General features: G+C 37.0%; 2 protein-coding genes across 2 annotated transcripts in view; both read right to left on the reverse strand.

Moving 5' to 3' along the window:
* SPRED1 (sprouty related EVH1 domain containing 1) overlaps window positions 1–20,748 on the reverse strand; it is a 96,186-nt gene that overhangs the window by 68,748 nt on the left and 6,690 nt on the right. The window contains exon 2 of the mRNA XM_060175158.1: window positions 5,465–5,639. Within this exon, the coding sequence (XP_060031141.1) occupies window positions 5,465–5,639 (175 nt within the window). The remainder of the gene's footprint in view (window positions 1–5,464; window positions 5,640–20,748) is intronic.
* On the reverse strand, window positions 10,935–11,465 carry LOC103118709 (ubiquitin-like protein FUBI). The gene has a single exon (XM_060174140.1). It carries the CDS (start codon window positions 11,398–11,400, stop codon window positions 11,002–11,004), a length of 399 nt encoding a protein of 132 aa, XP_060030123.1. The 5' UTR covers window positions 11,401–11,465; the 3' UTR covers window positions 10,935–11,001.

The following is a 20,748-nucleotide window of genomic DNA, read 5'->3' on the forward strand; positions in this document are numbered from 1 at the left end:
TCATCCCATAGAACAGTGAATAAAAAGAATAAAATCTCTTGTTTAAGTTACTCAGTCCAAAATTTTGTTATGGACGTCAAAGCAAATTAATACAAGAAATCTGTCATACACAAGGCATTCCAATGGCTACTGACTGACTAGAATAATTACCAACCTGCACAGATTACAATTTAGACTCTTAATAAAGCGTAACAGTGAGCAAGTATTTGGAAAGATAATAATGAAATTCAGTAATTTGAATTCAAAGAGCTGACTTTAGCTATTAAGGAGCCACTGGCTTTTTTTCCTCCCTTTTGTTGTTTTTATATTGTTGTTGTTACTGATGTTGTCATTGTTGGATAGGACAGAGAAATGGAGAGAGGAGGGGAAGACAGAGAGGAAGAGAGAAAGATAGACACTTGCAGACCTGCTTCACCGCCTGTGAATCAACTCTCCTGCAGGTGAGGAGCCAGCGTCTCAAACCAGGATCTTTAAGCTAGGTCCTTGCGCTTCATGCCACGTGCGCTTAACCCGCTGCACTGACTCCCACCGCTGGCTTTTATAGGCTTAATGGCAGACGTAATGTAATGGAAAGGATATGAAATATATTACAAACTATAACTCAATTCAGTAAGAGGAAAAGATGCCAAGATAATCCCAGTGAACTTGACAGTTTAAAACGAATAGTTAAAAAAAAAGTGTAGAATGGTCATTTGAGAGCATCTAAAGAAATGTGTTAAAATGGAGTCTTCTAAAAAGAGCAAATCAAGAAAACCAGGAAGATAATATAAAACATATTCTAAGTCTAATTTATAGGAAATAGCTGTTTCCAGAAGAGGATAGAAATACTAACAGGCAGATTTCTTTACATCTTTGATGAGTACTGACAATATTAAATAATTAACCCTATAAAATATCTTCTGGAAGAAACTCAACTTTGTGGTTGTACAGCAAGTCATTATTATCTTTCAATGGACTGGCCCTAAAAGGAACAAGTAACTTTTCAACAACTGAATATAATCACTGCTACCATTTTTTCCAATTTCAATCTTTTCAAGCAAACCTGATTTGCCCAAAAGTGATTTAACTCAAGTTTCTGGTCTTACCATCTGTGAATTGTTAAATAAAAAAGAAACCATTCCTGTCATTAATGTTTCCACAGAATTAACAAGTTGTCCATTTACATTTTCTAGTCCACAAAAAGATAAAAGATGGGGTAGCTGTATGAGGGTAGTGCATTTTCATGAATTTTATATATAAAATTTTGTCAACCATTAGTATACTTAGTGAGGCAACAGCATAGAAGTATCTGTTTAGAGAAGAGAAATGGAAACAAAAGACAAAAGTGACACCAGATTATAAATTATTTTTGTGTTGTAATAAAAGATCAAATTCCCTCTCAAGCAGCTTGGTGGCAGTACACTTTGCACAGGGACTCAGGCTCAAGTCCTTGGTTGTTAGCTGCAGAGGGAAGCTTTATAAGCATTGAAGCAGTACTGCAGGTGTCTCTCTATCTTCATCCCTCCATTTCTCTCTGCTCTATCAAATTAAAGGAAAAAACTGGCCAATAGGAGCTGTGAATTCAGCACTAAGACACCAAGTCACAGCAATAACCCTGGTGGCAGAACAAAGACAAGCAAAAAATAAACAAAATAAATTTGTGTCTCAAAAATTATTGGGAGGCCAAGTGATGGCTTACCTGTTTAAGCGCATATATTACAATGCACAAGGACCCAGGTTCAAGCCCCCAGTCCCCACCTGCAGAGGGGAAGTTTCACAAGTGATGAAGCAGTGCTACAGGTGTCTCTCTGTCTCTTTCCCTCTCTATCTCCCCCTTCCTCTCAATTTCTGAATGTCTCTATCCAATAAATTAAAAATAATTTTAAAAAAATTTTTTTAAATCATTGGACTATCTAAAAGTGAATAAAGTTTTAGAAAACTCACTAGTATGGGAAACAATGTAGAAATGAGAAAAAAATTCATAAAACAGCACCATGAAAAAAGAATATACTAAGTTTTATCTGGGAACTCAGTGGCAGCAATACCAGGTAGGGAACACATATTACCACATGCAAGGACCTGAGCTCACATCTCCAGTCCCCACCTAAGTACTTCAGGTGTCTCTCTGTCTTTCCATTCCCTATTCATTTTTCTGTCTCTAAAAATTAAAATGAAACAATTTATTTAGTTTATTAAATAATCATGGCTACTTACTGGAGCATTTTTTGTTAAATTATTTTGTTATTAATGTTACAACATTGTAGGACTACAATGCATAGTTCCATACCACACCCACCCCCAAAATTCTGTCTCCCTACCCTCTCACCTCCCAAAGATAACCACCATACTTTTCACAAGTCTTAGAAACAGTTTGTTTGCTTCCGTACTTTTAATTCAAATTCATGTGTATCCAATCTCTAGATTCCACAGAGTGAAGCCATCTAGTAATCCTCTTTCATCTCTTTACTTATTTTGCTAAGATAATCACCTTCAGTTACATTCATTTTGTCCTAAAGGACACAATCTCATCTTTTTGGACTGCAGAGTAGTATTCCATGAAATATACATATACCCCATAACTTCTTTAGCCAGTCATCTGCTGATGGGCATTTAGGCTGTTTCCACTCTTTGGTTATTGTTTATTATGTGCTATGAACACAGGGATGTATATGTCCTTTTGAATTAGTGTTTGAGTGTCCCTTGGATAAATGCCTAAGAGTGGTGTTGCTGGATCATAAGATAATTCCATTTTTGTTTAAGAACTGTCCATAAAGTCTTCCAAAAAGGCTGTACCAGTTTGCATTCCCACCAGCAGTGTAGCAGAGTTCTTTTTTCTCCAAAACCTCACCAACACCTATCATTTCCTGATTCATTTTTATATGCCATTCTCTCAGGATTGAGATGGTTATCTCAGTGCAGTTTTGGTTTGCATTTCTCTGATCATAACTGAAGTAAGGCATTTCTTCATATATGTGTGGGCCATGTGTATCTCTTCTTCAGAAAAGTGTTTAGTTCTTTGGCCCACACTTTTATTGGGTTATTGTTGTTGATTTTATACATCTATAACAGTTCTGTATAGATGCTTGGTATCAGTTATGTATCTGATGTGTGATGTGCAAATATCTTCTCCCATTTACTCAGTTACCTGGTTATGCTTGTGTAGATTGCCTTTGATGTATAAAATATCTCTAGTTTTATGTAGGCAAACGCTAGAAGAAGAAGAAGTTTTATGTAGTCCCATTTATTTTATTTTTTTTTTATTAATGTCAACTCCGTTTTTTTTTTTTTTTTTTTTTCTCCTCCAGGGTTATTGTTGGGTTCGGTGCCTGCACCATGAATCCACCGCTCCTGGAGGCCATTCCCCCCCCCCTTTTTTTTTTGCCCTAGTTGCTACAGCCTCTTTGTGGTTATTATTGCCATTGTTGATGTTGCTTTGTTGTTGGATAGAACAGAGAGAAATGGAGAGAGGAGGGGAAGACAGAGAGAGGGGGAGAGAAAGATAGACACCTGCAGACCTGCTTCACCGCCCGTGAAGCGACTCCCCTGCAGGTGGGGAGCCAGGGGCTCGAACCAGGATCCTTACACCGGTCCCTGCGCTTTGCGCCACGTGCGCTTAACCCACTGCGCCACCGCCCGACCCCGTAGTCCCATTTATTTACTCGTTTTCATTTCATATTCCCAGGGGTGTGAGTTTCCAAATACATCTTTGATATGAAGGTCCTGCAGAGATTCACTGATAATTTCTTTAGTTTCTGGTCTAATATCTAGATCTTTAATCCATTTTGATTTGACCTTGGTATATGGTGTTAGGTGGTGGTCTAGTTTCACTTTTCTACATGTGGCTGTCCAATCTTCCCAGCACCATCTGTTGAAGAGACTTTCTTTACACCACTGAATGCTTCTGGCCCCTTTGTCATATACTAGGTGGTTGTATATATTTCTAGGCTTTCAACTCTACTCCACTGATGCAAGTCTCAATTTTTATTCCAGTACTATGCTGTTTGTTTACTATTGTTTTATTGTATAAACAGAAGCTGGGGAGTGTGAACCCTCCATATTTTTCCTTTTTTTCTCAGTAGTGTTGGAAGCACATTTTCATACCTTTCAACAAACCCACAAAAACATTCACAATCTGATACAATTTAACTCCAGAACTTACTTTAAAATATATAATTTATTCTAGTTTAAAAATTCTCAAAATATGAAAACACACTACGAACATATCAAAAGATAACATAAAAATCTACTTGTATTGGAAACATTTACATAAAAGTACCTACTTCTTAGCAAGGTCTTTCTTATCTTAGTATTTTAACCAATTTCCCATAAACTCCCTGTAATTCGATTTGTTTTTCCCCTTAGCTCTGAGAACTGCCAATCATGTTATTTATTTTGCTTGCTTACTTATTTGTCATGAAAATGCAGTCTCTCTAAAGAACCAGAATCTCTGTATCTTTGTTTACTTTTGTATCTCCAGTGCCTAGAAAAGTGTCAAGTTCACATGAAATGTGAGTAATTATCTGTTGCATGAAGAGACTCTCTTTTTAAGAGAGAGCATTCCCTTTTAATGAAGATTAATTAAATAAGTAAAAACTCAGCAATGTGTCTACTGAAACTTGAACAGGAGTGATGTAAATGATTGGTACGGAAAACCAAGTTGAGATAAGAAGAGGAGGGGAGGAGGAGGAGGAAGAAACAGCTAATAAAGAAATCAGAAGAATCTAATGAAAACTGAAGGAACAAAATGAGAAAGACCTTCCCACACTAATTAAGAGATGTTAAACGCCTAGCATTATCAAAGGATGGATTCATATTTAAAAATACACTAATGAGTTTTTTAAAAGTTCAGATATTTAACTGGGTAAAGAACAGAAGTGTTGGGTGTCGGGCGGTAGCTCGGGTTAAGTGCACGTGGCACAAAACGCAAGGACCCGTGTGAGGATCCCAGTTCAGCCCCCAAGTCCCCACCTGCAGGGGGGTCCCTTCACAAGCAGTGAAGCAGGTCTGCAGGTGTCTGTCTTTCTCTCCCCGTCTGTCTTCCCCTCCTCTCTCCATTTCTCTCTGCTCTCTGTCCTATCCAACAATGATGACAACAAGAATAACTACAACAATAAAACAATAAGGGCAACAAAAGGGAATAAATAAATAAATATTTTTTTAAAAGAATAGAAGTGTTAAAAAGTAGGCTTAGTAACCAGGTACTATTGTGAGTCTAGATGACTAATCAGTAGGGAATAAATAGAGAGCTCACTAAGATGGGGAAATAAAAAACGAGGAGGTCCACACATTTCTTTTCTGTGAGGGATCATTTTCATGGTCTTTGTTTCAACACTGTGATAAATACAATGAACAAGTCTGACTATGTCCCTACAAAACTTTACAGACATAGAAATGATTTTCAAATAACTATAAATTAATGATACTTTTGAGTAAACAATTCATTCTATAAAATTTTAAAATTATAGCAAGCAGTATTGTTCATTACCATTTTGTCCCTGAGTCGCTCTCCACGAATAAAAAAGTCAGCACAGCCATTCTCTTCCTGGCGAGGGGCTCTGAAGATAGTAACGCAGCTTAGTCCACTCCCTCCAAGTGGTAACCATCCACCACTTGAGTCATCCCGGGTCATCACCACAGCTCGCACTCGTGCATAACTATTACTAAAACAGATCAAAAATTTAAAATTAGCTTTTCCAAAAGCAAAAGCCATTCAAGTCATCAGTTTTAAGAATTCAGAGACATCAGTTAACGAATGGTATCTAAAATGTCTGCAATTCCCATGACAGACTCACCACAACCAAAGTTCTTTACTTTGCTTCAATACAACACAGACTGCATAATTCTTATGCATCATTTGGATAGTTCAAAATCACTTTGCTTACCATGTCACTCAAGGACCTCACAGGTAAACACTACCAAATTACACAACTGCTCATCAAACTTGTCTGTATATGTTAATCTGCTGCAATATAACCAAGACAAATTATTGCTTTAACTGTGACAACTCAAGTTTCTAATGCTTCTGAGATGTATGTGAAATATTGAAATGAAACACTAAGATAAATATAAGTGCATTCTTACAACTAGAAATCTATTGTAAATCACACGAATCATAAAAACACAAATTCTGTTAAATTGATAAGAACCCTTTTATGACTTTTTGTCAGACTATTGTCTAAAAGAGATTACATTTTATTTCCATTCTGAATCATTTCCAATGTTAACCTCAACTGTTCTTTACATAGAATCTAAGAAATTTATTTCATAATTCATGTTCTAGCTAACTAACATAAGAATTTCAGGTCTACATTTATTTTTATGGAGGGAAGACCAGAATACTTCTCAGTTCTGGCATTTTATGTTGAGAGATACTTCTACCATCCTAAAATAATTCCTAGGACTTTAAAATTACTAGAAAAATACATGAAAGTCCTAGGAATTATTTTAGGATAGTAGAAGTATGTTTCACTTTCTTTTATACAATTCTTTCAGGAATTATTTTGATTTTTATAGACTAAAAATAACTTAATAAAGAATTCATATTTTAAGTATTAAGTCAATGTGAGACTCAGCAAAACATCTGCCAGGAGTCGGGCAGTGACGGGTTAAAAGCACACTTGGCGGAAAGCACAAGGACCCGCCTCTAAGGATCCTGGTTCGAGCCCTGGCTCCCCACTTGCAGGGGAGTCGCTTCACAGGCAGTGAAGCAGGTCTGCAGGTGTCTACCTTTCTCTCCCCCTCTGGCTTCCCCTCCCCTCTCCATTTCTCTGTCCTATCCAACAACGACGACATTAGTAACAACAACAATAAGAACTACAACAATAAAACAAGGGCAACAAAAGGGAATAAATAAATATTAAAAAAATAAAACCATTTGCCATCATAATGTTTGCAATTTAGGAATCTGTTGTATATATTTGCGACTGTTAGTCTCTGAGACAATAGCCATTTATAATAATTTACTCTGACTGTCAAAAACTTAGCAATTTCAATCTTGAATTTCAAGTGTGTAGCTAAAAGGCACTTGTTCCCAGTGATTCATTAAAAAAAAAAAAAAAAAACCAGATCTGACAAATTGGTTCTTGAACATCATTTTCTAAAATACTTCTAACTAAAGCTCTAGTTCTCCCTTTGGTAGCTAATTCTTCTACAAACTGTTTATACAGTAGAAACACTTAAACCTAACCAAGACACAGGTTACTTGAAAAGTTTTCCTAGTGAATAAGAAAATTAAAATCTAAAGGAGAAAGAGGTATTCACAACTTAAACCTTTAGAACCAATCACTCTATATTCTATTAGACAGTATCATCAACCTTCCAGAGTATTCTAAAATTACTTTCTATGTCCTCTGACTTTTAGCATCACTACTGTCCGGGCTTTTTAATTGCAAGTACTGATGCTATGATTTCATATCAGAAGAGAGCTACAAATAAATTTCACTGTTAATAAGGAATCAGAACATGAATGACAGGAAATCAACATCAATATTAAGAGTTCAGGGGCCAGATGATAGATCACATAGTAGAGCACACATTTTACCATGTGAGTAGATCTTCTGGTATTGCATGAGAGTATCAGGCAAAGGGAAGTCATACAAATAGTAGAGCAGTGCTGTGATGTTCTTCCTTCTCTCTTTCTCTTCCCTCACCCTGCCCCCTCTTGCCACCACTGTTTCTATGAGACTGAAAGGGGGGAATCCACTAGAGCAGTGAAATTGTGCACATGAAGATCAAGCTAAGTCCCAGTGACAAAAATAAATAACACTGGAGCTTGTGGTTAGATAAAAATCGTTACAGGGAGTCAGGCAGTAGCACAGCGGGTTAAGCGGGTGTGGTGTGAAGCATAAGGATCCAGCATCAGGATCCTAGTTCAAGCCCCTGGCTCCCCACCTGCAGGGGAGTCGCTTGACAGGCAGTGAAGCATGTCTGCAGGTGTCTTTCTCTCCCTCTCTGTCTTCCCCATCTCTCTCCATTTCTCTCTGTCCTATCCAACAATGACATCAATAACAACAGCAATAATAACTACAACAATAATAAAAAACAAGGGCAACAAAAGGGAAAATAAATATTTAAAAGTTTTAAAAAATCATCATAATAAAACATAGTAAATTTACAAACTTGTAGTGTAGCAAAGACCTAAAGTCTAGAAGACATTAAAAAACCACCACACACAATAAAATTAAAAAATATATATATGAATCACTTAAATATGCTAACATTCCAGAAGAAATACACAAAGTCTATGAATAAAATTCACAGAAGATAACAGTAGATACCATGAAATACATAAGCTTATTTCTTTTCATGTAAGAAATCAACATATATTTTGCCAAGACACTGCAGCACTGGAGTTCCCTCAGTGACACAGTACTTACTCCCTGTTATGCCAGGAGTTGAACCTGAATTGTACATGGTAGCAAGGCACATGAACTACTCAGTAAACTATCTCTTGGCCCACTCATATCTTCCTTTAAATACCTTTCAAGGGTGCTTTTAGAGAAGTAGACAGCAGGGTCAGATGGTGGCACTCCTAGTTAAATACATACCACACAACGTGCAAGGACCCAGGTTCAAGTCCCTGGTCCCCACCTTCAGGAGGAAATCTTCATAAGTGGTCAAGCAAGGCTGCAGGTGTCTCTTTCTCTATCTATCTATCTATTTATCTATCTATCTATCTATCCCCCTCTCAATTTCTCTCTGTCTCTATCCAGTAATATAAAAATTAAATTTAAAAAATTTAAAAAGAAAAGTAGACAGCAGAGGTGATATAAACACCCCCCATGATTCTACAGGTACACAGTTATAAAATGTTAATAACATTTTAGCTTATAGAAGATATTTAGAGAATTCCTCTGAGAATGTCATACTGGTAACAAAAAATTTGTAAATGGCCAGCAACTAATCCTAATTGTGCAATGTGAGATCTCTCAAAGTTCTAGACTTTTCACTTTCAAACACAACATTAAGATGAACTCAATTTTTGCTGAAAATTCACTATTTACAGTACTGTTGCTAAAGAAAAGCTGCATACATTATATTAATTATATTCAATTATCTAGTAATTCCATTAAAAAGGTAAGAGGAGGTGGTAGTAGAAAGCAGCTAGCTACAAAGGATCATCCTCCAAGAGAAGCAGTGAGGGGAGGGGGGAGGAAAAAAATTGTCAATCAAGTTTTCAAGAAACCTGAAAAGCAGGCAAAAGTTTACAGGAAATACTGCATCAAAAAAGTGGCAAACTTGTGTGATAGGACAGCTCTACTTCCCTACCCCTGCCCCAGCAATGATCCTGAACATCAGTGTGATATCTTGGTGCCTGGATATCTAGGGAAAAGAGTAGGCCTCAGTCTCCAAGAATTGTGAAGTTTCAGAGCTATGTGAAGGACTGGCTTTGCACCCCTCAAATGCACTAAGGACACAGCAAATAAACAACCAGCTCTCAGAGGCTAATGTCAAAGTGGAGGCCAACAACAGACATACCAAATGAGGACAACCTGGAGAGACGATTTCTCTAGGGAGTAGCAATCAAAACTGATCTCGAATAGTCTGGGATACAGAAGCCCACATACACATCCAGGAAAGATCTGAGAAGACCTTAAGTTTTTATCTCAGACTGACCTCTAGACTCAGCTCAAGCAATAAGCAAGGGTAAGACAGAGTTATAACAACACTGAAAGAATACTGTTATAGAGATAAACTGAAAAGACTGGGGTTTTCTCTCTTTACTTCCTGGTATTAAAGGAAATCTGTCAAATCATTCAGTGGTCACAGGCTAAGAGAAAAGAGGCAAAGAGGCATAACAGACTACATGTGGCAAAAAATAAGACTTTACAAACGTAGCTTAGAAAAGCAACTAATTAAGAAAACTACAAGTCAGGGGTAGCAACAAAAAAAAAAACCAGGCACATATATGTGTAAGGAACTAGGTTCAAGGCCCCAGTCCTCACCTACATAGGGCAAGCTTCATGAATGGTGAAGCAGTGCAGAGTCTTTCTCTCCCTCGCTCCCTCCTTCCTTTTTTATTTCCCCACTCCCTCTTGATTTCTGTCTCTAGCCAATAAATAAATAAAATAAAAAACATTAGAAAAATGAGTATTTAAAAACAAAAAAAACCCTAAAGAAACAGTCATATTATAAGTAAACTTTCAAATACAAAAATATGAGCATATCTAAGAAATTCTCTGTAACCCCCCCCCCCCGCCCGCGTAGTCCAAAAACTGCTTAACCAATATCTTCATCAGATTCCATAGCTTCCTCCATTGTGATGTAGGCCAGACTCAAACCTGGATTGAATGCATAACAAAGCAGTTCCACTGTTCAGGTGACCTATCTTATGGACTGGACCCAGTATGTCTAAGATGTTCAGAGTTTGTTTTTTTTTTAATTTTGCTTTGGAGTGAAAATTTTTTTTCTCATACAGTATATATATATATATATATTAATTTATTTCTTTATTGGGGAATTAATGTTTTACATTCAACAGTAAATACAATAATTTGTACATGCATAACATTCCCCAGTTTCCCATTTAACAATACAACCCCCACTATATCATTTATCATCCTTCATGGACCTGTATTCTCCCCACCTACCCACCCCAGAGTCTTTCACTTGGGTGCAATATGCCAATTCCATTTCAGGTTCTACTTGTGTTTTCTTTTCTGATCTTGTTTTTCAACTTCTGCCTGAGAGTGAGATCATCCCATATTCATCCTTCTGTTTCTGACTTATTTCACTCAACATGATTTTTTCAAGGTCCATCCAAGATCGGCTGAAAACGGTGAAGTCACCATTTTTTACAGCTGAGTAGTATTCCATTGCTCATACAGTATATTTTTAATGCCAATTTTGTTCCTTTTTCAGATTGAATCTTGGAAGTGCAAACTCTAAGATTATCCTGCTTTATTAAAATTCATCAAATTTATGATTCCACTCCTGTTTCGATGTACTTTTGTTCATAAAACATTTTTTTTTTTTTTTTAACGCAGCAAATGGCTTTATTTGAGAAAGCCGGATTACAAGGGTTTAAGAGTTGGCATTGGGACCCTTCTTCTTTCCAGAGGTGGGCACGACGTTACCAAAGCGACGGTTGTACTGCATCCGCCTCTTGGCCCGGCCGGTCTTCTTCTTCTTTTCCTGTTTGGTCACCTTGGGAGTCTGACCTCTCACTTTCCCAGCACGGGCCAGAAAACCATGGACTTTACCTCCCAGCACGCGGCCGGCCACCTCCAGCGTGCTCAGCGCCTCCACGCCGCACTGGCCCAGCACCACCTCGTCCTCCAGGGGCACGCCCGCCAGCAGCAGGACCTGGTCTTCCGGGGCGATGCCCTCCAACGAGGCCACATGAGCATTGATCTGGGCGACCGTCTCCTGGCCAGTCACCTCGAGGGTGTGGAGCTCCTGGGCGCGAACAAACACCTGCATGTCGGCGACTAGTGCGCAGACCCGGCTGCCGCCGACACGAAAATGGAGTCAAGAAAGAGGAAGGAGTGACTGCGCTCACGTCCTCACCGCCTTCTGCGTCCTACGTCACCTCCATAAAACATGTTGTATCATCACATATACTATCTAAAATATACTTAGTGATGCTATTTAGATTACAGAAATTTCAAGGAAAGCAAAGGATAGGTGGGTGATCCATAAGGAACTCAAGGTTTTCATAATGTGGTATTACATAAGGAAAATCATTCTTCCCATTTTTATCCCTCCTGCCCCCCGTTTCCCCTTTATTCATCTTCCAGCTCTCTTATACAGGTTGTACCTAGTTTCTGGAAAGACTGCAGTCATTCTGAGATCTGATGTGTTCTTGTTTGAATAGCATATAATTGAGAAGTCTTTATCTTTGATATTTTGCTTGGATTATAAGAAGGTACATGGCTAAAATTGTGTCTGGGGTCTTATAATGATGTCAAGGCTTGAGCCTGGGTTGCACACATGGCAAAGCATGCATTTTGCTGGTAAGCTATCTTCTCTAATCCCAGAAATTCCTGATTTTAGTCTTGCTTAGAATTTAATTATTCCAGATAGAATTATATTGCTATTATTGTTACTTCTTTGTTACCAGGTTTATAGCTGGGGCTTGGTACCTGCAAAACTCTGCTGCTCCCAACAACCATTTTTTTCTTTTGATAGAGGATGAGAGACAGAGCTAGACAGAGATAGGAGAGACACCTCAGCATGTAGCTTCACTGCTTGTGAAACTTCCCCCTATAGGTACTTCCCCTTGTGGTGGCCAGGAGCTCACATCCAGGTCCTCACACAAGGTCACATGTATGCTCTACCAGGGCCCCACTGAACAGAGTTTTAATTTTTTTTAATAATCCTTATTTATTTATTTATTTATTTATTGGCTACAGACAGCTAAAAATCAAAAGGGAAGGTGGTGATAGAGAGGCACAGAGAGACACCTGCAACACTGCTTCACCAACTCACAAAGCTTTCCTGCAGGTAGGGACCAGGGGTCTTGAACCTGGGTCCTTATGCATTGTAACATGTACACTCAACCAGGAGCACCACCACCTGGCCACACTGAACAGAATTTATAATGAAACACTTTCAGATAACTAGCTCAAAGAGATGAGTTTTACAGTGTACTGATACTCAACTAGGTAGTTATTCCTAAATGTAGTTACACATCAGAAGTATCTAAAAAATTTTAAAAGTAGGCTTTCTATAGAAATCTGTATTTTTAAAAAGTACTTCAGATTGGATCAGCTAGACAGTTCAAGTAGGAAGGTGCTTGGTCTGCCATACTTTGACCTATGGTTGATCCTGTCTCTGACTGAAAAAAAAAAAAAAAATCATCCTTGAGCAGTGAAGCCTCAGCAACTTCCAAAACCAAACAAGTCTCCACCCCACCCCCAAGCAAACAAACAAAAACTGGTACTCATATGATAACCAACGAGCCAGACTCTAAACTAGAATTCTGTGACCTTGAATCAATAAAGTTTTTATCTACAATAATTTTTTGCCATGACTTTGCACATTTGTGTGGTAGTTATTAAATGATTTATTGAGATTTTTGTTTCCTTATCAATTTCTTTTTTAAATGGTTTGATTTAAAAAGACTAACAAGTTTTTTTCTTACTTTGATTTATCTCTATTGTTGGTGAAATGAATGTTCTATAAGTATTCTATCATTCTGTTTTGCACTCAAATCATAAACTAGCCATCTCTTTTGCAGTTTAAGGAAAGACTATTCTCTTGACTTTTATTATACCCTTTTTGTGCTATGCAAATACTAGTTACAGTTCTTTAAATTACATAAAATTTAATTTTTGGTCAGGGGAAAGCTCAGTGGGTTAAGGACATGCCTTAATAAGCAGGAGTCCCAGGGTTCTATCACATGGAAAACCAAGGACAATAGCAAGAACTCCACAAATGATGAAGCAGTATCTTGCTGTTTCTCCATCTCTCTTCCTAAGAACAGAGAATGTAAATAATTGGGCCAGGGCAGTCGCTCAGTAATACTGTGAATAAATGACTCCCCATTTCCATTCCTTGGTGCCACATAAAAAGTTAACTAAATTACATTCAGTTCCTTACCACATTTTAAGTACTCAAGTAACTAAGCAATCAGTTAGCAGTTACAAATATTGGCTAGCATGCTCAGCACAAACAGAACATTTCTGGCATTATCAAAGAAAGTTCTATTGGACTGACTGCTATAGATTAAAAGGTCTAGTGGCAGCAAGGAAATAAGTTTAGCATATGCATACACACACATAAAGTATCAGCAAAGTAATAACATTTGGAAAGAATTATGACATACAAAAGCTAGTAGTAAAATATTTATTTTCCCATAATTCCTTTATAGTCTGGTGATTTAAAAGGCTGGAGATGCATTAAAGCAGGCACAGCCTTTCCTTGTCCTTGTGACCCAAAGTAAAACTGTGACCAAATCTGAATGTAACACTTAGGCTCATTGTATACTAAATAATGATTTTTATTTATTTTTTTTTAATTTTTTTATTTATAAAAAGGAAACATTGACTAAACCATAGGATAAGAGGGGACAACTTCACACAATTTCTACCACCAAAACTCTGTATCCCATCCCCTCCCCTGATAGCTTTCCTATTCTTTAACCCTCTGGGAGTATAGACCCAAAGTCATTGTGAGATGCAGAAAGTTGAAGGTCTGGCTTCTGTAATTGCTTCCCCACTGAACATGGGCCTAAATAATGTTTCTAACATATGAGTCTATGCAAACTCTTCTAGCTACCTTACCTTCATTAATAAAGCAGTAAGAGAAGCATGCTAAAATAATGGACAGTTCTGTCAGTACCAGTATTTTTTTTTTTTTTACAATAATTAGTCTTGTGTAATTTATTTTCATTTATCATTCGTTAACTTTAAGGTGTTTAGGATTTTCTCTCATCTCCTTAAAGTATCAACATCCTTAGTAATTATTTTTGTTGTAAACAAGAATTAAAAGGTTTCTTTTATTTTTTTTGCCAGGCCTTGTGATACACTATTCAAATTTTCCTAGACTGAGTTTTAACTGTGTAGATGTTGCATAACTTCACCTCATATGGGTTATATAATTTTTAATTTTGTTAACATCACTTACACAGGCCTTAGTTAGCTCTAGAAACCAGAGCCAAACATCGTTCTCTTCCACTTTCTTCTCCTAAGGTTTTGGTATTATCTTTCCTGTCTGGCATCTTCATTTGCCTTTTTTATTGTATACCTTTAAAATTCCTACCTTTTATTTAGCAATGTAACTTATAGATGGGAAAGAGCTGTAATCTTCATTAGCACAGATGCTCAAAGATTTAATGTAACATATTTATATGAATAAATGACGAAACTGTTACTAAAACTAGAAATTCCTTTCCTTGATTTTTTTCTACAGTTTTGCATATTTCCTCTAGAATGTCAATTGGCATAGTTTTATGTTTTCAACAAAGATAACTGACTGTCCATATAAAGTGTATTATCTATCTTAAGTCTTTCCAGAAATAGCAGATTTTATATTTAAACTTATCTTAATATTTTTGGCCTGGTATCTTTAATATAGGTTAAATGCACAGAAGTAACTCCATGATCTACAAAATTGCCTACAATATGATGACACTAATTTTTTACTTCAAAAATTTAGTATTAATCTTTTTTTATCCATCTTTTCCTACTTTTTGATTAAAAACAGCAGTGACAATAGTTACAATACACTTTCATCTCATGTCATAGAAATAACACCCTGGATGTACTACCCCCCCCCACACAAACTGTTTCTCATCAGAGTGTACCTCCACTTAGCAAAATGTTATGTGAGCCATAGGTTATAAATACTCAAACATCTGATGGCTAAAAGCTTTCCATTTTTGCCACAAAAAAGCAGCTGAAAACATTTCATATTGGAAATACAATTATATTAAGTCCCAGCAATAATACTGGTGACAAAATAAAGGAAAAGGAAAGGGATGAAAAGAAACATAAAGAACAAAAATGAAATCACAAGTAAGATTAAAATATGATTTTAAAAATCATTTATAATAACCCACAACAGAAAAATATGAATTTTAATATTGAGAGAATTCAAAGCCAAAAAGAAGACAATTAAAAATTGAAAACAATCCTTTGACAGTTATATTACACCTATGATTTCATCCTAAGAAACTGACTGGAAAAAAATTGATTGAATATTCACCACAAAAATAATAGCTAGGTATACTCACAGTATATTTCCATAAGACATTATAGGCATTGGGAGTCGGGCTGTAGTACAGCGGGCTAAGCGCACGTGGCGCAAAGCACAAAGACCGGCATAAGGATCCCGGTTCGAACCCTGGCTCCCCACCTGCAGGGGAGTCGCTTCACAGGCGGTGAAGCAGGTCTGCAGGTGTCTATCCTTCTCTCCTCCTCTCTGTCTTCCCCTCCCTCTCTCCATTTCTCTCTGTCCTATCCAACAACAACAACAACAACAATAATAACTACAACAATAAAACAAGGGCAACAAGAGGGAAAAATAAATAAAATAAATATTAAAAAAAGACATTATAGGCATTAATGTACACACTAAAACAAGCAGATATATATATATATATACATATATATATATATATATATATATATATATATATATATAGAGAGAGAGAGAGAGAGAGAGAGAGAGCTTGCAGAAATTGAAAAATCGTGTTTGGTTTCTGTTTTTGTCCTCCTTAGTCAGTGGGGCTTTGCCTCTCTCAGTGACCTTTTCAGATAGAAATAGAGAGGCAGAGAGGGGAAAAGAAACCACAGCACTGAAGCTTCCTCTAATACAGTAAGGGTCAGGCTAGAGAGCCTGGGTCATAGGCACGACAAAGTAGTGCACTATCGGGGTGAGCTATTTGCCAGTATTTTGTTTTTTATTAATTTCTCTCTCTAATGTAACTACTGTTCCTTGTCATGTCCTAATCAAAAGTCAGAGCCTGTCCTTGAAGCTGCCATAGCAAAAGAGCCAACATGTTAGCTTGTAAACAACAGAATTTTTTTTTCTCAGTTGCTGGGAAGCCCTAGATCAAGGTGCTTTATTCTTACTACTTTGACCTCACATGGTAAAGGAGTTAAGCAACTATCTCTACAGCCTCTTTTTCATAAAGCTCAGTAGGGCTTATATTTCACACACTTCCCCCCAAAAAGTCCAACCTCCTAACACAATTAATAGTCATTATCTTGGGGCCGGGTAGTGACGCACCTGGTTGGGCAACATGTTACAGTGCACAGGACCCGGTTTTAGCCCCTGGTCCCCACCTGCAGGGGAAAGCTTTGGGAAAGCTCTCCTTCTTCCCTCTCAAATTTCTGGTTGTCTCTATCCAATAAATAAAAATAACACAAAAATTTTTTTAGTCATCATCTCTAAGGTTCAGATTTCCAACAGACAACGTTTGGGAGGATACAGACCACAGCAATCAGTTAAAAGGATTCAGCTCAGTTCCAGTTTCTCCTTGCTACCTAACTAATCATGATAGGTAAACATGGGACAGCTAGTAGTCAGTATATTATACATCAAAATTTTATTTGATGTATCCGAAAGCATAGCACACTATATAGGTGCAGATTCAACAGCAATATAGTCTACATAAAATCAAATAAGTTATTTTTCTTTTTGGTCCACCAAGAAAGTATGTTTGAAGCCAGGCAGTGGTACACCCAGTAAGCACACATATTACCAAGCACAAGGACTCAGGTTCAAGCCCCTACTTCTAACCTTCAGGAGGTCCACTTCATGAGCAGTGAAGCCATCTGTAGGTGTCTCTCTTCCTCTCCTATAAAGACCCCCCCCCCAAAAAAGGGAAAGAAATGTGGCTGAGAACAGCAGATTTGTAGTGCAGCACCAAGTCCCAGTGATAACACTGGTGCCAATAAACAAAAGTATCCAAAGTTAACAGACTATGTCAAGAGTAATGGACATCCAGTTAACATATCTAACTTATCTCATATATTAGTTTAGTTTTAGAAAGAAAAAAAAGTAAAGGTTTAAATCTTCAGTAAGCTGGAACCTTTTTCCCATAAAAGTAGACTGTCAGACAGTATTATACTTCCAAGATAAAATTTAATTTGAACTATTTTACTAACAAGCTCTAGAAATACACATTTTATAACTAAAGAATACTATTAAATATCAAACAAACAAAAATGTACTTAGGTCTGGGTATTTCTTTACCTGATTTTTGTCTTGCCCAACATGAGCTCCTCAACCTCACTCAGAATATGAAAGGAAATGTTCACAATATTGATTTATACCTTTGTTCCCTGCTTAATGGAAATTTCAGGTTTTTAAGTTTTTCTGAAAAGCCTTTTAACAGTTCAAATCTGGATAACTTTTATGTGTCTATCTTCTTGTCTACTTCCTAACTCCCAACATCCCTTACTCTTGATAGGACCATGATTAGAACCTCCATTTTATTACACACCCTATACATCCTTCACTTTAATCTCTAATTTCAAAATTCTTTATTCCAGCTCTTTTATTGTAGAAGCTAACAGATGTCAACATCCATATGCCAGCTCATCACAAATGAACACTAAATACATCAGATCAGATGAGGATTCCTTCCACCTCAAGTCCTGACACCAAACATCCATATTGTGAAGTGTGTGAACACGCACGCACGCGCACACACACACACACTTTACTAACAGTAACATTTTGGCTAAGGCTTCACGCCTGCACAATTAAACCACTCTGGTGAACTTTTTTTTTTTTTACTTCCTTTATTTCCTTTAAGACAGTAAAAAAAAAAAAAGAATGGTGGTGACTGGGGTCTCAAACTCAAGTCCTCACTGAACATCAAGGGTGCATTCTACCAAGTAAGCTATCTCTCCTGAACCCGTTGTTCATTTGACTTTACCAAAACATCTGGTCCCTCAAAACTTAGCTGTCAATTCTATTATTCTGCCTGTAACTTTAATTGTATTTTTAAGTTCAGGTTCTTAATGATGTAAGGCATATAAGTCATGGTATAATTACATCCAATCTAAATCTCAGTTCTGCTTACTACCTTATGAAGCTGTGAACAAGTTACTAAACATGTCTCAACATCAGTTATATCATCTGTAAGTTCTAATGTAATATTTAGCTACATGGAAGTTAAAAGATTTAAATCTAGCAGTGTCTGACAAGCTTACTAAACTCTTTCCTGAAACTTCCTCTAATAATTAGTTTTCCTTAAGTCTTTTCTCTCTTCCTGTCTACTACTGATAACCATCTCATCCAACAAGTTTCAACTGTTATTTTAGGCCTGAATATTTATCTTACTCTTTGTTCTCTCCAGTGGATCACTTCCTTCCTATTTTGTCCTGAATACTCAGGAGATTTTCTTTCTTTTAGTCTCTCATTTCCCTCTCAAAAACAGTTTCTACCATCCATTTCAAATACTTCAATACTCTGTATGTGTCTATCTCTCTCATTAATATTTAAAAAAATCCTTTTTGCCCCTTCCTTCTTGACTTAAGAGTATCATGACAACCCAACTTTAAAATATTTAAGGCATCATATGCTCTTCATACTTTCACCTTTATGTCCAGTCTAGTACTTTTACTAAATGGACATCCTAAATGCCTAACAAATTCACCCACCAGCAATTCTAAATGTGTCTCTCCCAGCATGTTTGTTGTTTTATTACATCTTCCTTATCAATTGAAGTTCATTTTATTTTACTTCCTTCTGACTATTCAAATAAGCTACTCAGCTTTCTAAAAAATTTACTATTAACCCATTACTTAAAATGATTCCCTATTAAGTACATGATAAAGACTTGAGCCCACACTCTTCACTCTCATTTTTACTGGCTTAAGAATTGTACTGAGAAGGGTCTATATTTTCTTCATATACATAACCTGAAAAATTAATGGGAATTCTGTTCAAAATTATTATCACTGGCCAGTTAAATAATCTTCAAAGATGACAAACTACATGGATTTTTCTAGTGTTGATTCATTCATGCCATCTCAAGATAAACCCAGTTTGACTGTGGCTTTGTTTTGTTTTTAGTTCACTGAGCTGAGCCTGATTTGCTACTTGTTGAAAGTTCTCAGCCACTATCTATGAGCACTTTCTCTTCTTTCTGTAATGGCTGGCTTCATGTTGGACTTGTTCATTTTATGCTCAGTCTCTCTTTTTTAAACAGAAACATAGAAGCAAGGGAGAGAGTGAAAGAGACCACAGCAACCAAGCTTCTTTCAGTGCAGCATGAGCCTGGTCACACACATGGCAAAAGCAGCACACTAGCCAAGTGAGCTATTTTGCCCCCTCCCTTGATTTTTCTTAATCTTCCTATTTTATAGGAGGCTCTTAGGCCTCTATAGCAGATTTTAACCACCTGGGTTATAGTCTGGTAAAGCCTGTGACCACCTCTTCAACACTTAAAACGTCTTAAGGCTTAAAATACATAGGATTATAAAATAAACCAGTTACACTGAAATGTCAAAATATTTTTAATCTTGACATAGTAATATATTTCTTTGTTAACATTCAAATATAAGCTCTAGCAATAGCTTAAGAATTATTGGGGGGTGGGGCAGGCAGTGGTGTACCTGGCTAACGCACATAGTACCAAGCTCAAGAACCCAGGTTAGAGGGCCCCCCATCTCACCAGCCCCTCCCCACCCTGCAAAGGGGTCCACTTCAGGAGTGGTGAAGCAAGCCTGCAGGTGTTCCTCTTTCTCTTTCCCTATCTCCCCATCCTCTCTCAACTTCTGTTGGAATGAAAATTAGAAAGAAAAAAAAAAAGGAGGAAAAAAATGACTGCCAGGAGCAGTGGATATGTAGTGCCAGCACCAAGCTCCAGTAATAGCCTTGATAGCAATAAAAAGAATAAAAATAAAAAATTATTATTTTATATTAAGTAATGACACGTGCTATTTTGAGCTATCTTTAACAACTTATCAGTAATTTAACCATAACAAAACACTTTTGATTCCAATTAGAGCTATAGGTTAAGTTTTATCCCTCAAAATTTTTATACCTAGTTCCCCAACACTTCAGCTCTACAGCCTTACTTGCAGATAGAGTTGTTGCAGAAGTAATCGTTAAATGGAGGTGATACTGGAGCAGGATAGGCTCCTAATCCAATATGACTGGTATTCTTCTAAGCAAGGCCAAGTGAAGAGAAAGAGAAAGTTATGTGTTGATGAAAGCAGAAAATCAAATTAGGTAAGCAAAAAATAATCAGTGATGAATTACCAGAAGTAGCTAAGAAGAAAGTTAAGTTTTTCCTCCAGGTTTCAGAGGCCTTGACCTTAACTAGATTTTGAACTTCAGTGAAAATTTTCTCTTGTTTCAAACCAT

This window comes from Erinaceus europaeus, chromosome 16, assembly GCF_950295315.1.
Source record: "Erinaceus europaeus chromosome 16, mEriEur2.1, whole genome shotgun sequence".
Classification (NCBI taxonomy): domain Eukaryota; kingdom Metazoa; phylum Chordata; class Mammalia; order Eulipotyphla; family Erinaceidae; genus Erinaceus; species Erinaceus europaeus.

Bases quoted from the DNA above. Each gene is read 5' to 3' on its own strand.
- LOC103118709 (XM_060174140.1), bottom strand. From the start codon at position 11,400: ATGCAGGTGTTTGTTCGCGCCCAGGAGCTCCACACCCTCGAGGTGACT.